This window comes from Haliotis rubra, unplaced genomic scaffold, assembly GCF_003918875.1.
Source record: "Haliotis rubra isolate DU_JTF1 unplaced genomic scaffold, ASM391887v1 Scf653, whole genome shotgun sequence".
NCBI lineage: Eukaryota > Metazoa > Mollusca > Gastropoda > Lepetellida > Haliotidae > Haliotis > Haliotis rubra.
Window position 1 is genome coordinate 563,062 of NW_025767361.1, and position 24,989 is coordinate 588,050.

Genomic DNA, 24,989 nt, shown 5'->3' on the forward strand with positions numbered 1-24,989 from the left:
TATTTTGCTGGTTCAAAGGGGACTCTTAAACCTTTTTGTCACGGCAATTATTAACCGTAACATGCTGCTCATCAAACATGTTACATCATTTTCTCACATATGAATGGTCTTTTTATCAAGCAGTTCGGGTCGTTCCATCCTACTGAAAAACGGACAGAGAGACAAGTTTGTTTTCTTCCTGCGAGTTCCCCTACTATAAAGGTTATGTTCTGGAACGATGTTCCATCCATCCATCTCCAGTCTCCATCATAGTCCTTCACCGATCCGCCAAGGAATATTTCCATTTCATTTAACTCTGTTCAAAACAAGAAAAAATATATTAACGCTAAAAAGACTACAATATTTAAGGGAAAACGTAACTGCGTGCGTGTTATTTGTTGGGGCTGGCTATAATAATCGATAATCGTTAATATCGTCAATGGAGAAAATTGTCACGATTATCGATAGAAATATTGTGTTACCGATAATATTGTACATTAATTTTGTGATAGAAACATGTTTTATTTTCTTACACAATATACAAATTTAGGACTTTATTCATGGACTGCTTCCAAATTATGTTCAGGACGCTGTTTTGTTAATAATCCATGCCAAAACATGTCACAACTCACCAACGATGTGAAATATATTCATGTCTTTCAAAAATATATATTTTTTATTATTTTTACTAAAAGTTACACATCCGATATTTATCGATAATCGATCGATATATAGATTGTCGATTTTTATGATCTATATCGAAACCCAACCATAGTTATTTAATACCGCAACCTACTTCATGCAAGCCTCATAAAACTCAAATGTCTGCCTTTGACCCCTAAAATTATTTTGAGAATCATAGTGACTCCCAAAAAGGGACAAAAAAGGACTTTTATTATGAGAATTTTACAATGTCATCGGATACAATGACGCACAATCAGTAAAACTGATCATACTCGTACAAATAGTATAATGTATTGGGGACAAACTGTATCAGGGAATCCTCAAATAACAATTTTCAATTTATATTCACTCTTCGTGTCTCAGTAGACAAGCAAATGAATCTGGTGGTTACACTCGGTGACTGTCTGATTTCACGACATCGTCAACCGTGAAGATCCAGGTTAGAATCAGAATCTTCAGCATCCCATGCTTGTCGTAAGAGGCAAGAAACGGAATCGGGTGTGCTTAGGCTAGCTGACTTGGTTGACATTCCAACAGCGTAGATTGATGCTCACGCTGTTGATCACTGGATTGTCTGGATCCGGTTATTTACAGACCGCCGCGGATCGATTCCCATGATGTCAATAGCTGGATAGTTTGGTGCAGCGTTATTGAGTGAGTGAGTGAGTTTAGTTTTACGCCGCACTCAGCAATATTCAAGCTATATGGAGGCGGTCTGTAAATAATCCAGTCTGGACCAGACAGTCAAGTGATAAACAGCATGAGCATCGATCTACGTAATTGGGATACGATGACATGTATCAACCAAGTCAGTGAGCCTGACCACAAGATCCCGTTAGTCGCCTCTGACGACAAGTATGGGTTTCTGACCAGTTCTAACCCGAATCTTTACGTGATGGAATCACTGGTAACACGAAGATTCGCGGTCAAACGTGTCCTGTATGACTGTACTAATGTTTCCATTCCAATGTTTTCCATTGCAAGGGCACATCATCAGTCATTCCACTTCTACGCTGATGGCACTCAGCTTTATCTAGCATTTAAACCATCACAGAGCCTATAAGTCCAGAATGCTTTCAATCGCATGATGCTATGCGTGGAAGATATCAAGGTGTGGGTGACCACACACTTTCTCAAGTTCAACAGTGAGAAGACTGAACTTCTCGTCATCTGTTCTAAGTCTGTCAGAAGCAAGTTAGCCCTTCCAGACCTCATGGTGGGAGAGTGTGTTATTCCTCCAAGTGACAAATCACGCAAGTGCAGAATCTCATAAGTCTGTAAAACGGCACTCTATAACATCAGAAACATCAGCTAAGTAAGAAGATTCTAGAATGTAAAGACTGCTGCCACTCTAGTCCAGTCATGTGTGTTGTCGCACCTGGATTACTGCAATCCAGTGCTGTACGATATCCCGAAACACCTTATCAACAAGCTTCAGCGATGTCAAAATGCAGCCGCCAGACTCGCGACCAAGACAAGAAAGGATCAGCGTTTTTGTCCAGTCTTGAAGAACAAACACTGGCTCAAGGTCGCTGAGAGAATCAAGTACAAGATTCTGGTACTAGTGTTCAAGGCGACGCAAGGACTGGCACCACCCTATCTACAAGACCTCATAAACGGGTATGAGCCACCCAGAGCCCTGAGATCAGGACAACATCTTCTCTGTGTTCCAACACCCAGGAAGTCACGCTCTGGCATCCGCAGCTTCTTCAGAGCAGCCCCTGTTCTCTGGAACAGCCCTTCCACAGGAGATATGACCCACCACAGAACTGACTACTTTTCAGTCAAAGTTGAAAACAAACTTTTTCCACTGAAACATATTGTTAACCATTTGCAGTTTGTGTGCAGGCTCCAAAAAGTGCTTCTGAGCAGTTACTAAACTGGGCCTAGATTTTCGAAGCTCTCTTAGCGCTAAGATTGTCGTAAGTGCCATACATTAACATTAGCTTACGACTATCTTAGTGCTAAGAGAGCTTCGAAAATCGAGGCCCTGGATACTAGCGCAAGGGGAATATCTAGTTATTATTTTAGTATTATTATGTTTTACAGATTAAAGATGAAAATGCAGCAGAGAGGGTTCAGGTGATCCTGGCACAGTCAGGCTGGTAAGGTTCATCATCAACTCAGGGCCCTTGCCACATCAGCTCAGGGCCCTTGCCACATCAGCTTAGTGTCCTTGCCACATCAGCTCAGGGCCCTTGCCACATCAGCTCAGGGCCCTTGCCACATCAGCTCAGGACCCTTGCCACATCAGCTCAGGGCCCTTGCTGTTATTATTTTATTATTATTATTATTACAATGGATAACTATTCCAAAGCTTCATTCACAAAGGATGTTTTTAATAATGTTACTTTTCATTTATTTATTGATTTGTTTTCAAAGAAGTAGAATTGACTGAGAACAAAATTTGATTGGTACGTTAATAGATAATTGTCATTTTAAAATGGTTGGATTTATTACCCACGTGGTCAACTTATGGGTAGTTAGTTGCATACTAATCTCGTACGTCACACGAGTGTCGTATCGCGTTGACCTGTGTCGTAACGACTTGACCTGAGATTCTAACAATTTGATTGGATAACCGATGACCTCTCAATTAGGTCACGTTGTGACGGAACTACTTTTTCATTCATAACAAACAAGTGAATTTATTCATTCTACAACTTGTATGCATTGTGGGAATGTAGACATTGCGAACGTTGCTGTATCGCTGTTTAATTGTGAGTCGAACTGAGACATCGTAGAAAAAACATAAACGCAAAGTTTCCACCAGTGATGGTAGCCGAGTGAAGCAGCTGCAAACTACGAAACGGGGTGCTACGGAGTAGTTTAATTTAGGAGGCTGTGCGAGGCGATGACAACTGACATGCATCGTGACGTCGGTTACCAAGGAGGCAGACGAGCAAGGCGTAGTGACGTCATTAAAGTGTGACGTCATGCAAAAAGTGTACTACAGAACAACATTCTTCCTCAACCTCTTTATGAAACCGGTTTCGGTTTTGTCAATTTAATGCATGTAAGAGGTGGGTAACAAATAAAATACAACACTCGGTCTCATAACATACGAATTAAACGAGTTTCGTATAATTCGTATGTAATGAAACCTCGTGTAGTATTCTCTACTGTCCCTCACGTAAGTTCCAAAACATTTAAAGTAATTTTAGGTCTACCAGTGTTTTATTCGTAGACTATTTGTAATGGCTTAACTGCGCACCATCGCCAACAGCTGAGGGGATGATGTAGACCCAGCTAGACTCCATTCAGGTAGCAAAAGTACTGTAGGTCCCTAAGGTCCCTAGTTTGGTAATCTACTTTCAGTTGTTGGCGATCTATAGTCCGTTCATACATTGTATTTCCTAAATAGTGGTATAATTTTAAAGTTACATGCTAGCTACTTTCAATCCTCTCTGTGATATTCTAGTTCTTTATTTTCCTTTGCCGACAGTTTGTATATTGAAAGTTTACTTATTATCAACGCATAATTTCTTTAGTCCTAAAATGGCCGAAATTCTACCAGTGTGGCTAATAAGCTTCTCTTACTCACTCACTCACTCATCTAAACCAGAAGTGTCAGTGAGTAAGTGAGTGAACAGGGTTTTGCGCCGCTTTTAACAATAATCCAACAATATATTGGAATATAGGATATATGCTAACCTTCTTTCGTTGATATTCGAGTGAGAGGGTGGATTTTTAGTCACATCGGCAGTATTTCAGCCGTATAGTGACTAACACAAATTATACATTCATGACAAATATATCCAACATATAGAGTGAGTAAGTGAGTGAGTATGGCTTAACGCCGCTTTTAGCAATATTCCAGCAAAATCACGGTGGAGGACACCAGAAATGGGTGTCACACGTTGTACCCATGTTGGGAATCGAACCCGGATCTTTGGCGTGACGAGCCAACGCTCTAACCACTAGGCTACCCCGACGTCCCCTGTTGACAAAGAACAGTAAAAAACAACTAGAATATCACAAATACAGTCGTAGAACTAGCATGTAAAATCTAAAACTACAGGCAAATTACAATATAAACTCACACGCAAAAGAAACGCAAGTTTAGTATAAAGTATATATGTACTTATTTTTTAACAGTATAGAATACAAATACCAACAGCGTCAGATATACAGAAATTTGAGCAAGACCAGTTCATTGGCAACAAAAAACAGATGACGTCATTACATTTTGTGACAGCAAAAGAGTTGCGCAGATTCTAGTCAATTGCCATGACGTCATTCAATACCTGGTGTGGCCACCATTAGCATTGATCACTGCAACACATCTCTTGTACATGGAGTGGATCAGACGATTCGTAAAGGCCCTGGGGATCCTCCTGCACACATCCAGAACAGCTGTACGAAGTTCATCAGCAGTTGTAGGCACTGGTCGCAATTCATTCAGGCGCCTTTGAACCTCATCCCACAAGTGCTCGATGGGGTTCAGGTCAGGGCTGAGAGCTGGCCACGGTAGGACACGGATGTTGTGTTGTTGAAGAAAGTCCATGGTAACTCTTGCAACATGTGGACGAGCGTTATCCTGCTGGAAAAGGTGGTTACGATGTTGGGCGAAAAATGGAACAACATGGGGTCTGATGACTTGGTCAATGTAACGCTGAGCTGTGACCCCATGTCCTCGACCTTGACCCACATTCTGGAAGCACATTGGTACAAGTCTCGCATTAAGTCCAATTCCGGCCCAAATCATGACACTAGGTCCACCCCATGCATCACTTTCAAGAACATTTCTGTCAGCAAAACGATCTCCTTGACGTCGACAAAGTCGTCTTGACGTCGCCGAATATGACACGTCTCCATTCACGTTGACGCCAGTTTTGATGACCTTGTGCCCACTGAAGTCGTGCTTGTCGATGCCGTGGTTGGAGGACAGGATGACGTGCTGGTCGGCGACATCGTAGGTTGTTGGAACTCAGACGTCGGATGACAGTGTCACGGCTGATGCGTCGATTATGCGTTCCTATGGTGTCTCGAGCAGTCTGGCTTGCTGTCAGGAAAGGATCTCGCTGATGTTGACGTGTAATGTGTCGATCTAGGTCGGCCGCTTCGGGGAAGGTCATCTGTAGTCGGCGTTGCGTTGTATCGATGCTGGAGACGGTAGATCGTGGTTATGTTGACATTAAAGTGACGGGCAACATCTTGGACGGACTCTCAAGCTTCCAACCGTCCGATAGCCTGGTTCCTGTCAAGTTGATTCAAACGTGGCATTGTTGAACAAAGAGTGACTGGCCAAAGATTTTGGCTCAGTTTTATACCCAGTGAAGATGGTGAAAACTCGTGCATGTTTGATTGCATGAGGAAAGTGTGCATGATGCCCACGTCGCCATAGAAGCGGTGCGTTCTGGCGATTCGTTTTTTTTTCTGTTCCCACACTGGCTTTGCAAAACGCAACAGAAAATGTTAACAACACCATCAACCATCATTATTTACCAAAGTTGTTATAATTATAGGGGTCTGAGTTTAATTCCTCCTTTGAGTAAGAAACTTGCGTTTCTTTTGCATGTGAGTATATAACACGATACTGATCGCCAACAACAGTTACTGAAGGTAGATCACCATACTAAGGACCATCGGGACTTACACTACTTTTGCTTCCTTCATGAACCCTAGCTGGATTTACACCATCACTTCAGCAGAGATTGATTGTGCCATTAACACATTTAAAACATATTTTTCAAACATTTTCATACAATTCAATATATTTTAAAAAGGCAATTAAATAACCCTAGACTGTTTTTACACTGAAATTTATCCCTTGTATATTCGAACCTACTTGAGTAATTTGGGACAGAGCAAGCGTTTATAAAATCATGTAATGATAAAGATAAAATATTTTCAAGGCCTTTAAGTAACCTTTTCAAAGATTGACCGGATCTCACGATTTTCAAAACAGTATTCACAGGTTAGCTGCTGAGTGTACTGATGTCTCCATAGTGTTAATAGTGACAGAATAAATAAGCTATTAATGTTCAACTGGCGCTAACATATGTTCAGCACTCAGCAGCACCTGTCAAGCCGTGAAATGTGAAACCGTTACATAAACATTTTCCACGCTATTCTTAAGCTACATTTTCACTAGGGCTGTGCAATATTACCGGTAAACCGGTATATACCGGTACAGTATCTCGCGACACGATTATCGCGATATGGCTCAGATTCTGCAATATATTGGTTCATCCAGAGTTAGCTCCCTTTGAATTATCTGCCCTTGATTTCCATGGCAACAAAATGTGCTCTAAAAGTCGCAAATGTACTTGTTTCTGTTGGTTTCATGTAACATTTTACAAATGGAAGTATCTTTATTAGTGGCTCCAAAACTGCCAAATATTCTACCAAAAACCTTTAAAGTTTGTGGGTTTGAATGGTTTCATATGTGACAGTTTGGAGGAATTAAGTGGCCTCAAATGGACCAGTTTTTTTTGGACTTGGAGCCTCTGGCTCTGAGTGACCATTTCACAATTCGCATTATTTCGTTATTTTGGTTTGTTTCATAATAGGACATAAAGGCCTAAGTCTTATAAATTTTGTAGGCCTGTATAATTGCATTCTAGTCACGGATCTTAGTTAATGGAGGTCACATGAGATTTTAAGCTCAAGCAGTTAACCTAAATCATGTTTTGTTTCATTTTTCAATAGTTCATGCTAACACATATTGAAGTTGAAGTTGAATCTGAATGAATCACTGACATGCAGTGACAATAATTACTTACTGCATTGAAGACATTTGAAGTGCATTTTGTTGAAGCAAACAGCACTGACCATGAGATTCATGTTATACTATTATCTAAGGCTGGGACGGGTCCAAATTTTCAACCCGGGTACCCCACCCACTATTATTTATTTGTAAACCATCGGCATACAGCCTTTATCATACACAATGGGGACAGGGAGCGTGAAAGTATAGCGTAACAGCAACTAAGAAAATGATGTCGTACTTGCCTATTTCACGTTCTGAATCATCAAACAAACTGTGCTGATTTCAGTTATTGTCAGAGCTAATTCTCACCCAGAGGACAACGCACTTAACTACAAAAATACCTTCATGTCAGTCTATATACCCTCTCTATAAGCTCAATACACATGCTTTTCTCACGACCTTGACGGAACGCTTCCCAGCTGCCATCTGGAGTAAGTAGCAGCAGCAGCACCTGTCACAGTTGTTCATTCTCACCTGCATCCTGCTGGTTTATTTCAAATAACTATACTCATAAAAAGTAAGGGAACCTCATTTTAATTTACGATTGAAAAAAATGGGAGATATATCGGAGTCAATCAATGTTGATATGAAAATAATGAATGTTTAGAGAGCGCATCACCACTTGCACTTCCTTATGACCATAGTTGTTTTTACAGTAATCGCTCTTGAAGGATGATTGGTGTATGACGTGAAATTTACATGTGTGCGATTTTCATTTTCAAACAAACAAAACATACAGCTAGAAACAAACACTAACGACTGTGTGATGCAAGACGATTGTCAAAATTAATGGATTTATCGACCTTCTGGAAAACTGTTTAAATCAAGAATGACACACAATGCACATGTATGGGGCTGCTGCGATGTACACGTGCGTTGTGTTTAGGGTCGGTGATAAAGAGAAATGGTGGTGCGTTCAAAAGATGTCTGTATTTGAAAAGTTTGTAAAGCTTATACTTTTTATCCAATTTGAAAGTTCAGGTTCCACTTTTTTGGAGTGTTTATTATGAATTTATGATGTACGCACTTGGGCAGAAACCTTCCAGTCAACATATCACAATATGTATTGCAATATCTCTTAAACTATTGCAATATATCGCAATATGAGAATCAGGGCAATATCCAGCCCTACTTTTCACACTTTCGAAATATACGCTCATTTGCAAGACATTTTACTGACACTGTAAATAACGTAAAACTACTTATCATTAAACTGCGTAAGTTTTACAAGTCTTTTATAGAGTATCTTCAAAACACATAAGTCCTTCTTTAAACATTTACAATCCAATAAAGCTGTCAAAAACTAAAGTCCTGACACGGAGAAACATGTAACAATTCACATTTACTCTGTAACTGAAGGAATATCAATGGTGCGGGCACAGTGGCTTTCGTCGTAGATAAACTAGCCTTGTGTTTAGTTATCGTTAGACCAGCCACAGAAAAGGCGTTGTTCTGGACTCAAGAATTCCAGCGTCACGAGGCGTGGTTCAAATACTGTAGCAAGCATCAGGCACTTAAGCCACTTCATGACGTCCATCAACCGACTGTTGAGCAATTTGCTGTCTTTTCTTTCACATTAGTGTTTATAGTGTCTGTCAGTGAGTGAGTTTAGTTTTACGCTGCTTTTAGCAATATTCCAGCAATATCACGGGACACCAGAAATGGGCTTCACGGATTGTATCCATGTAGTGAATCGAAGCCAGGCTACCCCAACGCCCCTGATGTTTGTGAATGAGCCCATTGGCCAGAGGGTACATAGGTATTCAGTTCGTGAAGGGCATTTTTAGAGGTTGGACGAACACACACGTTCATGGATAGCAATACATGACACCTTTATGGACAGCATTCATTCCTGATGAAGGGGCATGAATTAGCTCTGAAACGTCGTTTTCAGAATAAAAAGAAGTTATCCATAAACGTATAATTTATCCACGTTGTATAGGACATTCCTCTAAACAAAGGATTCAGCTGAAGGCACAAGTGGTTTCAGAGCACATGTCAACGCGTCCAGACGGATTTGGGAATCAGTGAGCATGCCGGTGCTTTTATCAGTTGTTTTTGTCATTAAGCACAGCAAACACGTCTAGACGGAGGCGAAGTAGCATCAAGACGTATAAGGAATTTTACATGGTCACAAGACCGCCTCCGTGGTGTAGTGGTAAGAGTATCCGCCCGGAGAGCGGAAGGTCGCGGGCTTTATCCCCGGCCGCGTCATACCAAAATACGTTAAAATATGGTACTTGTTGGTCCCTGTCTGGCTCTCTGCATTAATGGGTACAACAAGGACTGATCAGCTCGGAGTCTGTATAATGTTTCTGAGTGGGGTATTCATGCTTCACTGCGGCATGGTATCTCAGTGGGCTAGCGCCATAAAACCAGCTTAAGTCTGGGCTAGTACAAGCAGCCACACATACACACACATGCACACACCGTCATATGAGCGAAATATTCTTAATGCGACGTTAAACCCCATTTCCCCTAACATTATCACAACGTCTAGAATCAGTCACTTTAGACCCTTTCCTCGCTTTCGTTGATGGTAATGAAGAGAAGCAGCTGCTGAGACTGATCTGTGGGAAAAATTAGCAATCCTTCTTGTTGACAGATAGTAAACCCAGACCGTCCTTAATAGCAGCCTGGACATTTTCGTAACCTGCTACGGGGCGGTGGGGTAGCATAATGGTTAAAGCGTTGGCTCGTCACGCCGAAGACCCGGGTTCGAATCCCCACATGGGCACAATGTGTGAAGCCCATTTCTGGTGTCCCCCGCCGTGATGTTTCTGGAATATTGCTAAAAGCGGCGTAAAACCAAACTCAGTCAGTCAGTCAGTCGTAACCTGCTACAGAAGCTGCTGCAGTCATGTAGCTGGCGTTGGCAGTCGTGACAGTCGACACGTTCAGTGTTTGAACTCCTGGATTCTATGAAGGACACCTGCTCTGCTACCACCAGTATGACAGGCTGGTCATTAAAATGACGGTGATGAATCCACGAGCCACACAGTTCGTCTAGGTGAGTCTGTGAGTGTGGTTTTACGCCGCATTTAGCAATATTCCAGCAATATCACGGCGGGGGACACCAGAAATGGGCTTCACCCATTGTACCCATGTGGGGAATCAACCTGGATCTTCGGCGTGACGAGAGAAGGCTTTAACCACTATGCTACCCCACCGCACATCGTCTTGGTGCCTGTGTCACTGGCGAGTGTTGAGGGGTTAAAGAGAATTTTCGCTTCTCTCCGTAATATTATACATCAGCATCATATATTTACAGACCGCCGCCATATAGCTGGAATATTGCTGAGTGCGGCGTAAAACTAAACTCACTCACTCTTAATGACGGTACAAGGCCTGGAATCTGTCACCTGTTGACCATAAAATATATATTGTTTTGACAGAAACACATAATCCCTCTTATATTGAAAAGGAGACCTATTGACAGGGAGATTCGGAATTTGAGCAAACCTAGACTTCTTTCATTGAGGGCTCTAGCATTGCAAAACGGGCTGGGTGGAAGGCAAAATAATCCGTTTCAGGGACTGTGAGATGTCAACTGTGACAATGAGGTATGAAACTGACTTAAATGCCAAATGCTTGGTTGAATTTGCTCAGATTTTAATTGGGTGTATATTGAAATTAATTGATTTTCTGATGCATAAAATATAACAAGCAAACTTGCCATATAGATTTTGAATCAAGGGGAATGAAGCGTCATAAAATCCCATTGTTGAATGCAACTGCGTCAACTTAAATGTATGCCTTGTTCATGATTATTACAGTTTGTATTATGTTTTACAGGTTAAAGATAGTATGCAATAGAGAGGGTTTGGGTGATCCTGGCACAGTCAGGCTGGTAAGGCCCATCATCAGCTTAGGGCCCTTGCCCCCTCTACACGCAGCCCAGACAGCGAATGGGACTTCTCCCAGGAAACGCTTCCAAGTCAAACCCACCAAGAACTTTCCGGAGAATATGAAGACTCCCCAACACTGCAGCCTTCTGCATTACCCAGAGTGTCAGAAGGGCTGTGCTCTCGGTGGAGAACCCGGGCACTCTCCTGATCTGCGCCAAGAGATCAGGAGGTACCAAACAAAGGGCACCGAGAACAATGGGGAGTCTGACGACAGTGTACTTGGGATGCAAGTATATGTTATTTGTATAGCTGCTCAAAGGCGTTTTGTTTTTCCATCGATCAATTTTCCCTCTTGCAGCCGTTTAGGCGCACCAAGCAAACGTGGCTTCTTTGATATTTTTCTAAATTTGCGATTTGTGTTGCTTTTGAATTTATATGGGATACTTAACATGTCTAAGAAACATTTTTTATATGCAAATGAAGATCACACACAAAGTATGATTCTATGCTGATCGATATGCCACATTGCCGTCCAATGCTAGCATAGATAAGCATATTTCATCACTGCCATCATACCTCAAGCAATGTGGGGAGGTGGGGTCCGCCCAGTGGTTAAAGCGTTCACTCGTCACACCGAAGACCCGGGTTCGATTCCCCACATGGGTACAATGTTTGAAACCCATGCCTGATGTCTCCCGCCGTGATATTGCTGGAATATTGCTAAAAGCGGCATAAAACTATAATCACTCACTCACTCACGCAATGTGTGTCAACCATGCAGAAGTAACATTTGTAGTTGTGTACAAACCACCAACATCTAAGAAATCTGAAAAGGGAACTTCGCGAAGAAGGAATGAGTAAAATCTACTGATTTGTATACTTACTGTTACATGTACAATTACCACTGTTAATTGTATCAAATTACTTGTTTTTATATTTCGCACCGGTTTCTAGATTACACTGTAGTCATTTGGATCATACCTGTCCTGTTTGCAATCCCTTGAAGAAAGTAGAACTTTGGCAACGTGTCGACTTTTGCAAGATGGCTGCCCCGCATTTCGCAGTATCGCTTCGCATTATCCCAAGTCATATTCACCGAGACGTATTCATATTCGATATTCGCAGCGAAGTCTTGAAAGAAAAAGGTACCTGAAACGATGAAACTCAAGGTGTGTATTCCCGTGTATAGGATGGTATGCCAGAAAGTACATACCCGATGGGCGGGTGAGGATCCGGGTTAGATTTGGTCTTCAGCAACCCATGCTTGACGTATGAGGTGACTAACAGGATCGGATCGGCACGCAGGTTGACATATGTCATCGTGTCACAGTTGTCTAGATAGATGTGTGTGCGTACGTGCGTGCGTACGTTCGTGAGTGTATATGTATGTATATATGCCAATATATGTTCATAATAATAACAATCTTACCACATTTGGCTTGTCCAGTTCTCTCCACTGTACACGGTTTGGAAATCTTGCACCACACATTGGCGCAGGGCCCAGCTATTTCCTACAAGTAAACATACGTCGATCATCAGTACACAAATTGTGGCATCCAAGTAATGAATCACAAATGAGTGCTCAAGGGGAAGTGTTAGTTGGAATTTAGTGTGTCATTTTTCTGCTGCGTTTGGAAGCAAGCTACAACCGTTTATTTAGCACCTAACCCGTGAAGACTCGAGTTAGTACTGGTCTTCAGTAACCCATGCTTGTCTCCCCGTGAAGACCCGAGTTAGTACTGGTCTTCAGTAACCCATGCTTGTCTCCCCGTGAAGACCCGAGTTAGTACTGGTCTTCAGTAACCCATGCTTCTCTCCCCGTGAAGACTCGAGCTCCCCGTAGTACTGGTCTTCAGTAACCCATGCTTCTCTCCCCGTGAAGACCCGAGTCAGTACTGGTCTTCAGTAACCCATGCTTGTCTCCCCGTGAAGACTCGAGTTAGTACTGGTCTTCAGTAACCCATGCTTGTCTCCCCGTGAAGACCCGAGTTAGTACTGGTCTTCAGTAACCCATGCTTGTCTCCCCGTGAAGACTCGAGTTAGTACTGGTCTTCAGTAACCCATGCTTGTCTCCCCGTGAAGATCTCGAGTTAGTACTGGTCTTCAGTAACCCATGCTTGTCTCCCCGTGAAGACCCGAGTTAGTACTGGTCTTCAGTAACCCATGCTTGTCTCCCCGTGAAGACCCGAGTTAGTACTGGTCTTCAGTAACCCATGCTTGTCTCCCCGTGAAGACTCGAGTTAGTACTGGTCTTCAGTATCCCATGCTTGTCTCCCCGTGAAGACTCGAGTTAGTACTGGTCTTCAGTAACCCATGCTTGTCTCCCCGTGAAGACTCGAGTTAGTACTGGTCTTCAGTAACCCATGCTTGTCTCCCCGTGAAGATCCTAGTTAGAACTGGTCTTCAGTAACCCATGCTTGTCTCCCCGTGAAAACCCGAGCTAGTACTGGTCTTCAGTAACCCATGCTTGTCTCCCCGTGAATACCCGAGCTAGTACTGGTCTTCAGTAACCCATGCTTGTCTCCCCGTGAAGACCCGAGTTAGTACTGGTCTTCAGTAACCCATGCTTGTCTCCCCGTGAAAACCCTAGTTAGTACTAGTCTTCAGTAACCCATGCTTGTCTCCCCGTGAAAACCCGAGCTAGTACTGGTCTTCAGTAACCCATGCTTGTCTCCCCGTGAATACCCGAGCTAGTACTGGTCTTCAGTAACCTATGCTTGTCTCCCCGTGAAGACCCGAGTTAGTACTGGTCTTCAGTAACCCATGCTTGTCTCCCCGTGAATACCCAAGTTAGTACTGGTCTTCAGTAACCCATGCTTGTCTCCCCGTGAAGACCCTAGTTAGTACTGGTCTTCAGTAACCCATGCTTGTCTCCCCGTGAAGACCCGAGTTAGTAGTGGTCTTCAGTAACCCATGCTTGTCTCCCCGTGAAGACCCGAGTTAGTACTGGTCTTCAGTAACCCATGCTTGTCTCCCCGTGAAAACCCGAGCTAGTACTGGTCTTCAGTAACCCATGCTTGTCTCCCCGTGAAAACCCGAGCTAGTACTGGTCTTCAGTAACCCATGCTTGTCTCCCCGTGAAAACCCTAGTTAGTACTGGTCTTCAGTAACCCATGCTTGTCTCCCCGTGAAAACCCGAGCTAGTACTGGTCTTCAGTAACCCATGCTTGTCTCCCCGTGAAGACTCGAGTTAGTACTGGTCTTCAGTAACCCATGAGTGAGTGAGTGAGTTATGATTTAAAGTCACATCGGCAATATTTCAGCCATATTGTGACTAAAACTAGTTCTAAATGCAGAATACATACATATAAGATATAAAACCCAGTCAACGAAGTACAGTAAAAGTACAAGATTATCACAAAATGATTTAAAACTAGCTAGCAAAATCTTTAAAAGTAGAAAACTATTTTTGGACAATGCATTGTAAAAATGGGTTATTTATCTGAAGGTAGATCACCATACTAGGAACCACGGGGACTTTCTTTACGTTTGCTACCTGCATGGACCCTAGCAGGATTTACACCATCCCTTCAGCCGCTGGCGATTGTAGGATAATTAAGCCGACATTTAAAAGAACACAAATACTACGTTTAAAAACTCGGTACGTGAAAATTTTACTTTGAAAGTTTTTTGGAATTACGTACCCTCTCAGGAGGACAATAATTTTATTTCGCTTTACTGTCAAGGGGCCCTCTTTGAGGTTACAGCCACTAACACGCCGTAACCGGGTTCGATGCTTGTCGTTAAGGCGACTTTCTTGTGGTCAATTGCTCGCTGCGTTTAGTTGACACATGTCATCGTATCCCAATTGCAAATGATCGATGCTCATGCTCGATGCTCATGCTGTTGATCACTGGATTGACACGTGTCATCGTGGTCCAATTGCAAAAATCGATGCTCATGCTGTTGATCACTGGATTGTCTGGTCCAGACTCGATTATTTACAGACCGACGCCGGAATATTTCTGAGTGCGGCGTAAAACTAAACTCACTCACTAAGCTTCTTAATAGCGTTAATAGCATCTCTATCTATGAGTGAGTGAGTGAAAAGATATCATCATTGCTGGGGCAGTCGACACATACTTCTACGTTATGGTATTTAAGATTAAAAAGTTAGAAGTTAATTCAAAGATTAAGTTTAAAACCTTAGTTGAAAAATCATGATCCTTAGCTGAAATAGATTTAACAATTCTTTAAAATAGTCCACTCATGTTTCAAGTGCAATCGTAGACTCTCCTGAAAGATGTTCAATTCTTATCATATACAAGTTCATTGTTAACTCGAAGTTTCTATATCGACATTTTAACATTACAATACTATTGAAAAATCACAACACAGGCTATAACAGTATTATTTACAATCTTCCAAAACTCCAATGACCGACAATTTGGATATTTCCATATTTACTCGAGTAACAAGATATGTTTGATGCACTTCCCCATCTGAATTTGTAACATGTGGGTTTCTTTGCCAAGTGAATAATTGTTGTGCCTTTGTGTGTGTTTGTTGTATACTGGGGATACCTATACGTAAGGACAATATCACCATTTCACAAGTATCATCACTGTATCGGCACCCGTGAAGAGCCACCTCCTCGTGGTGGGTGCTGGGTAACGCTAAGCGCTCTTCAACCCCCCGTATGGACCCGGGGGTATATTTGGTCCACAGCACCCCATTGCTGGCCTTGGGGCGAAATGGGCAACCTGTTTGCCGTGGGTTGCGCCCCTGTGTCGGTGGAGGACGGGATTTTGGTGTTTGAGGGCACTGGTTCCAGGAACAGCGTTCCTTTGCCCAACACACCACTTCGCCCCTTACTTCACCTAGACGGGTGGTAGAACTGGCCCGGTTCTATCAATCGGCTGGTCACGCCAAGCCCTGTGCTACAACTGTATACTGTCGCACACAAAAAAAACTTAAATGATAACATGATTTCTTTAAGTCTTGGCGAAATTATTTGATCTCAGAGTCGTATGCCCAGAAGGCGGTGGCTCAAGGGCCAATCTGGTGGAATTATTAATCTTTTAATTCTTCTGCCGGAGTATATCATCCGGTTATCCTTGGTGCTGCAAGTTGGAAATCCACTTGTTTTTTAGCATTGTCCTTGTGATACTCCGTGGTGGGTGGACAGCTCGGATGATGAAATCTAACTAACTAAACATGGCTTACGAACCCCGCCTCCAGGTGATCGGGCCACTGGCGGATCTTCGATCCTTATCAAACAGAACGTTATCCATAGCCCTGTTGCACTCACTACTAATCTTCAGGCTGTTGCAGTGCGACTAACTTTGCACTTTGCGTTTACATTATGCTCTCTCTTTATCTCTCCGTCTTCAACGTTTCACAAAACCGATCTTCAAGCTCTATATGACCAACTCCCGAAGCCCTGCATTATTATGGGAGATTTAAATGGGCACAACCCACTCTGGGATAGTGCAAATACAACGCTAAAGGTAAATTACTGGAGGAGTTTTGTTCAGATAATGATTTATGTATTTATAATGATGGTTCCAACACACATTTACACTGGAACCTATTCTGCTCTCGACTTGTCAGTCACAATTTCAGAACTACTAAATTAATTTGAATGGTCAGTCCACGATGACCTCTGTGGAAGTGACCATTTTCCTACTATACTAAAACCTGTAACTCCATCTGATGTACCTCCATCATCAAGGCGGAATTTTAAAAAAGGTTAACTGGGCTTTATATGAAACACTGTGTGCTACAAAACTTAAACCTGAACTTTTTGTTGACGTTCCTGATGCTATTAACTGTTTTTCTGATGAACTGAATACCATAGCTGATGAGTGTATACCACAGTCCTCTGCAATTCCACATATCCGAAAACCATGGTTCAATGATGAGTGCAAACAAGCTAGGAAGGCAAGGAAAAAAGCAGAACATTTCTTCTGTCGCCATCCTATGGTGCATAATTTAAATATATGTAAAATGTTAAATGCTACAGCGCCGCGTACCTTTAAACAGAATAAACGCCAATCTTAATTATGTATCCAAAATAAATTCTCAAACGCCCATGTCCAAGGTATGGAACATGGTCCAGTAAATTAAAGGTAAAGGTACTACATCTAGTGCCCATCATCTTAAACATGGAGATCAATTACTCAGATATTGCGAATAAACTTGGTGAAACTCTCGCTAAACACTCTTCTTCTTCTAATTATGTGCCTAAATTCCAACAATATCAAAAACAACAAGAAAGGAAAACTATTAATTTCAATTCAGATCATGAGGAAGATTATAATGAAACATTTTCTATTCATGAACTCTATACTGCTCTTAAGCAAGCTCATGATTCTGCTACAGGTGCTGATATCATACAGTATCAACTCCTGAAACACTTACCAGAATCCTGTTTGGAGATGCTCTTACACATTTTTGATCGACCGATTTCACAAACTAGCTGTGTTTGCAAAACCATGGAGCGCATGATAAATAATCGACTTGTTTGGTACTTGGAAACAAATTTCCTTAACAGATATTCAATGTGGTTTCCGTAAGAACAGAAGTACTGTCGATCACCTAGTGCATTTGGAATCATTTGTTAAAAACGCTCTAATTAATAAACAACACGCTGTGTCTATCTATTTTATCTTGAAAAAGCATATGACACTACGTGGAAATATGGCATCTTAAAAGATTTACATGGCTTCGGATTGCGAGGCCGTTTGCCTCAATTTATAGCTAACTTTTTAAATGACAGACAATTTCAAGTCCGCATAGGTTCTACCCTGTCTGATCATTACAATCAGGATCAGGGTGTCCCACAAGGCAGTATTGTGTCTGTGAATTTATTTAGTATCAAGATCAACAGTTTATCCAAGGTTTTAAATGATTCAATCGATGGATCACTTTTTGTGGATGATTTCTTGATTTCTTGTCGTTGTAAAAATATGCATACTATTGAACGGCAACTGCAGTTGTGTTTAAACAAAATAAATAAATGTTGTCTTGAAAACGGCTTTGAATTTTCTAAATCCAAACCTAATTGTATACATTTCTGCCGTAAATACAAACCGCATAAAGACCCTGAACTATCTTTAAAAGGCACACCCCTCAAAGTTGTGAAGGAGGCCAAGTTCTTGGGTATTATGTTTGACTCACACTTAACGTTTCTACCACATATTAAATCCATTAAAACTAAATGCCTGAAGGCACTTGACTTGTTGAAAGTCGTTTCCAATTCTGAGTGGGGAGGGGATCAAGCTACCCTACTACATCTATATCGATCACTGGTACGTTCCAAACTTGATTATGGTTCCATCGTTTATGGAGGAGCCTGCAAAAGCAACCAAAAACTATTAGATTCTGTCCACCACCAAGGTCTGAGACTTTGTCTTGGGTCATTCAGAACATCTCCTGTTGACAGTCTCTACGTCGAGGCAGATGAGCCTTCTCTTACGCAACGCCATATAAAATTATCATAACAATATATCACCAAACTATATTCTAACGACTCTAATCCTGCATTTCACTGTATTCTCAATCCTCTTTATGAGGATTTGTACAATAAGAAATCTTCTCTTGTTCCGCCTCTTGGGCTCAGGATTAAGCCATTCATTACTGCTGCCGGCATTGAGCTCCTTCCCGTCTTCTTTCTTCTCCTCCTTGTCAATTGGTTAGGCCACAAGACGACCTTACACTCACTAAATTTAAAAAATCAGAAACTAAATAATGACCTACAATACAAACAAGAATATACTCAATTAAAAAGTAAATAAAATACATAAAAATCCTTATTTATAAATGGGTCCAAGGATGGTGGCGCGGTTGCTTGTGCCACTGTCATTGGATCCAGAACAATATCTTCCCGATTGCCAAATAACCGCTCTATTTTCACAGCAGAAGCAAACGCCATATTAACAGTTCTTAGATATAATAATAAACACCGTAAATATGAACAACACATACTCTTTTCCTATTCTCTTTCGTGCCATTAAAAACCTTTCTTGTAAACATCCACTTTTGATAGAAATTATTGAATTGTATAATGATCTTGCTACTGGCCAATGCGACATCGTCTTTTGTTGGTTACCCAGCCATGTTGGCATTTCTGGGAACACAATGGCCGATCTTGCTGCCAAGGCAGCACTCAACAAATCTGTGACACCACTTCTTATTCCATACTCTGATTTCAAAACTGGCATTAGAACCTACATCCATGATCTGATGCAGAAGAAGTGGGACACCCAAGTTGGTATCAATAAATTACATGCAATAAAACCTTATATTGGTTACGCCTACTTGGGTTGTCAGTCCAGATTTGAAGAGGTCATCATGCGACGATGTCGTATTGGCCACACAAGATATACTCATGAATACCTATTGAAAGGTGAGGATCCTCCGTTTTGCATTCTTTGTAATAAAAAAATCACTTTCAAGCATGTCTTGCTTGACTGTGTTGAATATTCCATCACAAGGGATAATTATTTTAAATCACGAACTATGAAGGATCTTTTTAATAGTATCACTTCTCATTTGTTAAATGATTTGTAAATAGATAAATATTTTATGTTGGACGTTTGAATTAGTAACTAAGATTGTTAGTGGCTGTATCCTCGAGGGGGTTAAAGTACTGTAAAATTATTGTCCTCCTGAGAGGGTACGTAAGTCCCAAAACATTCAATGTAAATTAAACTTTCCATTTTTAATCGTAGAATATGTGTAATTTTAATGCATGGCTAGATGTATCTAAATTGCTGACAGCTGAAGAGATGATGTAAATCCAGCTAGGGCACATGCAGGAAGCAGATGTACTGTAAGTCCCAATGGTCCCTAGTATGATGATCTACCTTCAGTTGTTGGCAATCTATAGCCTGGTTTTATATTGTATTGTCGTGTATAGTTCAATGTTTTAGATTTGGTTACTAGTTTTATATTTCTACCTGTGATAATCTAGTTGTTTTACTGTCCTTCGTTGACAGGTTTTTATAATTTACCTTCAATATATATTAATCTATAACTTGTTTTAGTCACGATAGGGCTGAAATATTGCCAAAGTGACTTTAAATGTTAACTCACTCACTCATCACTGTAGCATATACATCTCAATCAGTTTCGATCTTCAAAAGACGATATCGACCACAGGCATCGCCTGTCGACTCAAATTAATGAGATACTTCGATTTGTGGTTGTTAAATTGTGATCAGGGTTCTATGTCGGTTATTCTCCATAGTTTTAATTACTGAGGTGATTAATCTTAGATAGTGCAGTTATGTTGAGACCGACTGTGAATAACAGCGTTTACAACCCTGACAGGCGCAGTGATGACTTAACATCACTTAGTTCTCACATCACCTGACCGGACTCTGCCTTGCTTGAACATAAATGCGCTTATTCTAACATTAAAACAGAATGCAAGCCTTTTGAAATGCTGGATATACTGTTTTGTATAATGATGTAGAAAGAAACTACAACAGTGAGTGAGTACGGTTTTACGTTTCTAGGAATACAAGGCTTGACACATTCTGCCCATGTGGGAATCGATCCCGGGCCTTCAGCGTGACGAGCGGACGCTTTAACCCTGACCAACTCGTGAAGGTCCGGGTTAGAATATTGATCTTCAGTAACCCATGCTTGTCGTACGAGGCGACTAACGGTATCGGGTGGTCAGGCTCGCTGACTAGGTTGACAAATGTCATCGGCTCCCAATAGAGCAGATCGATGCTCATGCTGTTGATCACTGGATTGTCTGGTCCAGACTGGATTATTTACAGACCGCCGCCATATAGCTTGAATATTGCTGAGTGCGGCGTAAAACTAAACTCATTCGCTCACTTTAACCACCACCACGACAATAACCTGCATCACAGTACCTTCACGGGTTTACTTATATATCTACTGTTACGTTAAGGCCAGGTTAAGGCTGGGTAAATTTACTTTCACCTAACACATGTATATATGTAACAGATTTATTCTTCACGAATCAAACCATATTTATCTAAATATCCTAAGCAGCAAAATAAACGTCAGTTTGGAATTTTCCTTCGCAGAAACGGATAACTGTAAACTCATTTAATGTTTTGATTTTATATTTTTGACAACATCTCCAACTTTACCTGGGCAAAGACATTCCTTCCCAAATGGAACCCAGGAAATGGTCTCAAAAACGCAACCTGATCTCGGAGATGGTACGGTGTTCTCCATGTTTTTCATGCAACTCGTGCTGCACGTGCTGTTCACAAGGACCAGCACTATAAAATGCACCCCCCAAACCTGGTTGAAACATTCACATTAAAACGTCAGCAGGATGCCCCTTCTCACGACAGCTCAGAGGAACCAGGAGCTATGAAGACTTGAAGCTGGCCACAAAGCACAAGCCGTTGCCAATCACTTCTAGGTCAACGTTCGGACCATCTACAGGCTGCAGCAACGTTTCCGGGCCACCAACACCACAAATGATCGCCCCCGCACTGGCAGACCAAGGGTGACCACAAGACGACAAGACCGCCATGTTGTGCGACAGCATGTACAGAATCCCTTAATGCAGGCATCCGAAACAGCATGCCAGACAGTGGGAACACACGGAAGACCAATCAGTACTGATACACTACGCCGACGTCTTAACAGCGGGAACCTCCATTGCCGTAGACCTTACCGTGGACCTATCCTCACCCCTCGTCATCGGCGTGAACGTCTACAGTTTGCCCTACAACGCCAAAACTGGCGATACAGGCAATGGAGAACTGTTCTGTTCACAGGTGAGAGTCGGTACTGCGTATCAACTGCAGATGGCAGAATAACAACATGGCGACGACGTGGCCAGCGTCACTCAGACCAATGTGTTATAGAAAGAATCTCATGGGGAGGTGCAAGGATCATGGTATGGGGTTGAATAGGCCTGAACCTGAGAGTGGGTCCGGTGTAGTTCCAGAATCTTGGTCCAGGGAGAGGAGGCGGCATCACAGCGGTGCACTACATTGACCAATCGCTCAGACCCCACGTCATACCGGAACAACATTTTCCAGCATGATAACGCCCGGGCCCATACTGCTTCACGGGACTTCCTACAGCAGAACGGTGTCAACATTATCCGGTGGCCAGCCCTTAGTCCTGATTTAAACCCAGTTGATATCATCTTTGGGATGAAATTCAGAGGAGACTGAATAATGTCATACAAAGGCCGAACACAGCCGATTTATTGCGCCAGGCCTTTCTCAGAGTGTGGTTCAAGGTGCCAATGGCCTTCATCAATCGATTGGTGCACTCCATGCATAGACGCTGTGCTGCAGTTATTGCCGGTCGTGGTGGTCACACTAGATACTGAAGTCAAGAGTCTGAATGGACTGCAAACGTTCACGTAATATCTTGGAATTGAGCTGAGTTATTCATTGATGTGTCAAGATATTGTACGCAAAAAATGTTTTTGATCCGCTTATTGAGTCCATTTCTGTAATGATTTGATTACAGTACCTATCTAATTTTGAATTCGTACTGGCGAATTTTTTTGCTATTGAGTATATATATACACAACGAACTTAGTTAAGCACTCCCTGACATATCTCACGATTGAATGAGCCCCGATGTTAACCCTTTGAAGCGTATCTTGGACATGATTGGTCGTCGTGTGCAACAAAAGGATCCTCCTATACAGAGCCTGGCTCAATTGGAAGCTGCTTACACTCGGCATTCACCTTGAATCGTGTAAGACACGCAAAATGACATTTTGAATGTTCAAATTCACCAATAAATTCAACATTAAACATTCAAGGGCCATACTTGTACAGACATGGTTTTGTATGAAAATCAGTGTCTTTTTAAAATGCGCAATTATTATCATAAAATCAAAATGGATTCCAATAATTTTGTTGATTTTTATGAGTCAAGGGATCGACGGGTCAGAAAAACTCATATTTTTCCATCGTGGTCACCACTAGAAGTTTTATGTACGTGTTGAAAACCTATCATTGCAAAACTACAGGGGGTGCTTAATTAAGTTCCTTGTGTATATTTCCACATAAAAGTGACCAGTTTGTATAAATCACACAAAGTATTTACCGAAAGAGGAACAAGCGAGTGACTTATCATTTAATGTTACATCGGCAATATATCAGCCTTAGTTATTAATAAAGACCAACTTAAATACAATAAATACCTGTCGGTGAAAGATAGTAAAAACAATGCCAGTGAATCTGCATCAGACACATTTAGCCAATTTTTGTCCGACGACGTTGGTTTTGGATCATTGGTTTGTCTGGTCCGGAAGAGAATATGTACAGGCTGCCGTAATCTGGCAGAAATATTTACAACGAGCTCAGATAGGGCACATTGTATGGTTTCCGATAATTGTCGTAAGAGCCGGATCTGACCCGGTAAAGGTCGATTGGGTGGTCATTCTCGCTGACTTGGATGGCATGCCATCGTATCCCAGTTTCGTAGAGCGAAACTCATGATGTATCAATGGATTATCTGGTCCAGACTGCATCTGCTTACAGACCGCCAAAATATAACAAGGGGACTACAATGGCTGTAATAGTGTTGAATGCGACTTAAAAAATAAACAAACAAACAAATCGAAATGGTAGGATAGACGCCAATCACTGGATCTTCTGGTCGAGATCGTTTATCAAATAAACAAACAAAAATCAGTAAGAATTCTTTGCGGAGATTCCATGAGATACAAAGCGTCAATGCCAGTCAGTAACCAGTCTTGATTATTTACGTCATTTGGCGTAAACTGCGAATGAAAGGGACATAAAAATTGTGAGGCACCATAAATGTAAGCATGTCCTACGCCAAAGGTAGAACCCACCCTTAACATAATTTGTGCATAAAAACCAAGTGTTAATTGACAGTTTCCCAACAGCAGTAGTCCCGCTATGCGACTGCGGCCTGGAAACAAACCACACAATCAAGTGATCGAGGAACTGAACAAGGAAATCGAGGATTTAAATCGACAGTCAAACATGGCCTTATTCTTACCTTCGGCCACCGCGATTTTTCGGAGTACGCGAAGAGGGGATCCTCCACCAGCAAGGTTTTTCTCTCCATCTTTGCATTTTGAAAGTTCAGGTAACATTTCTTTTCTTCAAGATGGAAGTTAATAGACTTACAGAGCCGCATAGATTTACACATTCCTGCGCAGGAGTAAAGTGATGAACGTTTCACAGAATGGAACGCCGATAATGTCAAGACATATCCGTAATCGAATTCCTCAACAAGCTTGCACAGTTCCGAAGCCAAAAGGACACAAACGTGCAGATAAAAAGCAAGGAGGTACCACAAGGCTGTATACACATACCCCCTCATATTCTGATGTGATATCAAATGTCTGGTTTACGATTAATAACAAAGTTTATAATCGTGCCTGTCCACAACAGCGAAAAGAGACTTTACCTTGTGGAAACGTATGTTTGATTAATGGCGTCCCTGTCAACGTTTCTTAACAGATCAACAGTTTAATATTTCATGGGACAATCAGATACATAATGTACGTCAAATGTTTACTGGATGCTACAGAACATTTGAATCAGGAAACATCAATAGATTACTGAAGTGTTTTGTTACCAGTTACCGATAATCGATAGTACCTAAAGTCCTATTGTAACGTGCGGATTCCCAGGTTAAAAGAAAACCAGGTATCTGAAAGAATCGGGAAATCGACCAACAACAAAAAATTGAATTGTGCTTGTGTTGTGTGGTCCTGTGGGTAGTGTTCTGATTACAAATCAGTTGAAGATAAGCAACGCTGGGCGCGGAGTGTCTTTGGATGGGTGGCCGTGTTTGGCAGCTTGACTTCAGACCAT

At 41.8% G+C, this 24,989-nt stretch overlaps 1 protein-coding gene across 1 annotated transcript; it reads right to left on the reverse strand.

Annotated features, from left to right (window-relative positions):
• On the reverse strand, window positions 1-24,580 carry LOC124257245. The gene is made up of 4 exons (XM_046691257.1): window positions 24,166-24,580; window positions 12,656-12,737; window positions 12,208-12,375; window positions 1-295 (listed from the first exon to the last, which is right to left on the reverse strand). The coding sequence occupies exons 1-4, from the start codon at window positions 24,490-24,492 to the stop codon at window positions 81-83; spliced, it is 792 nt and encodes a 263-aa protein (XP_046547213.1). The 5' UTR covers window positions 24,493-24,580; the 3' UTR covers window positions 1-80.
• Window positions 24,581-24,989: the final 409 nt, after the last annotated feature.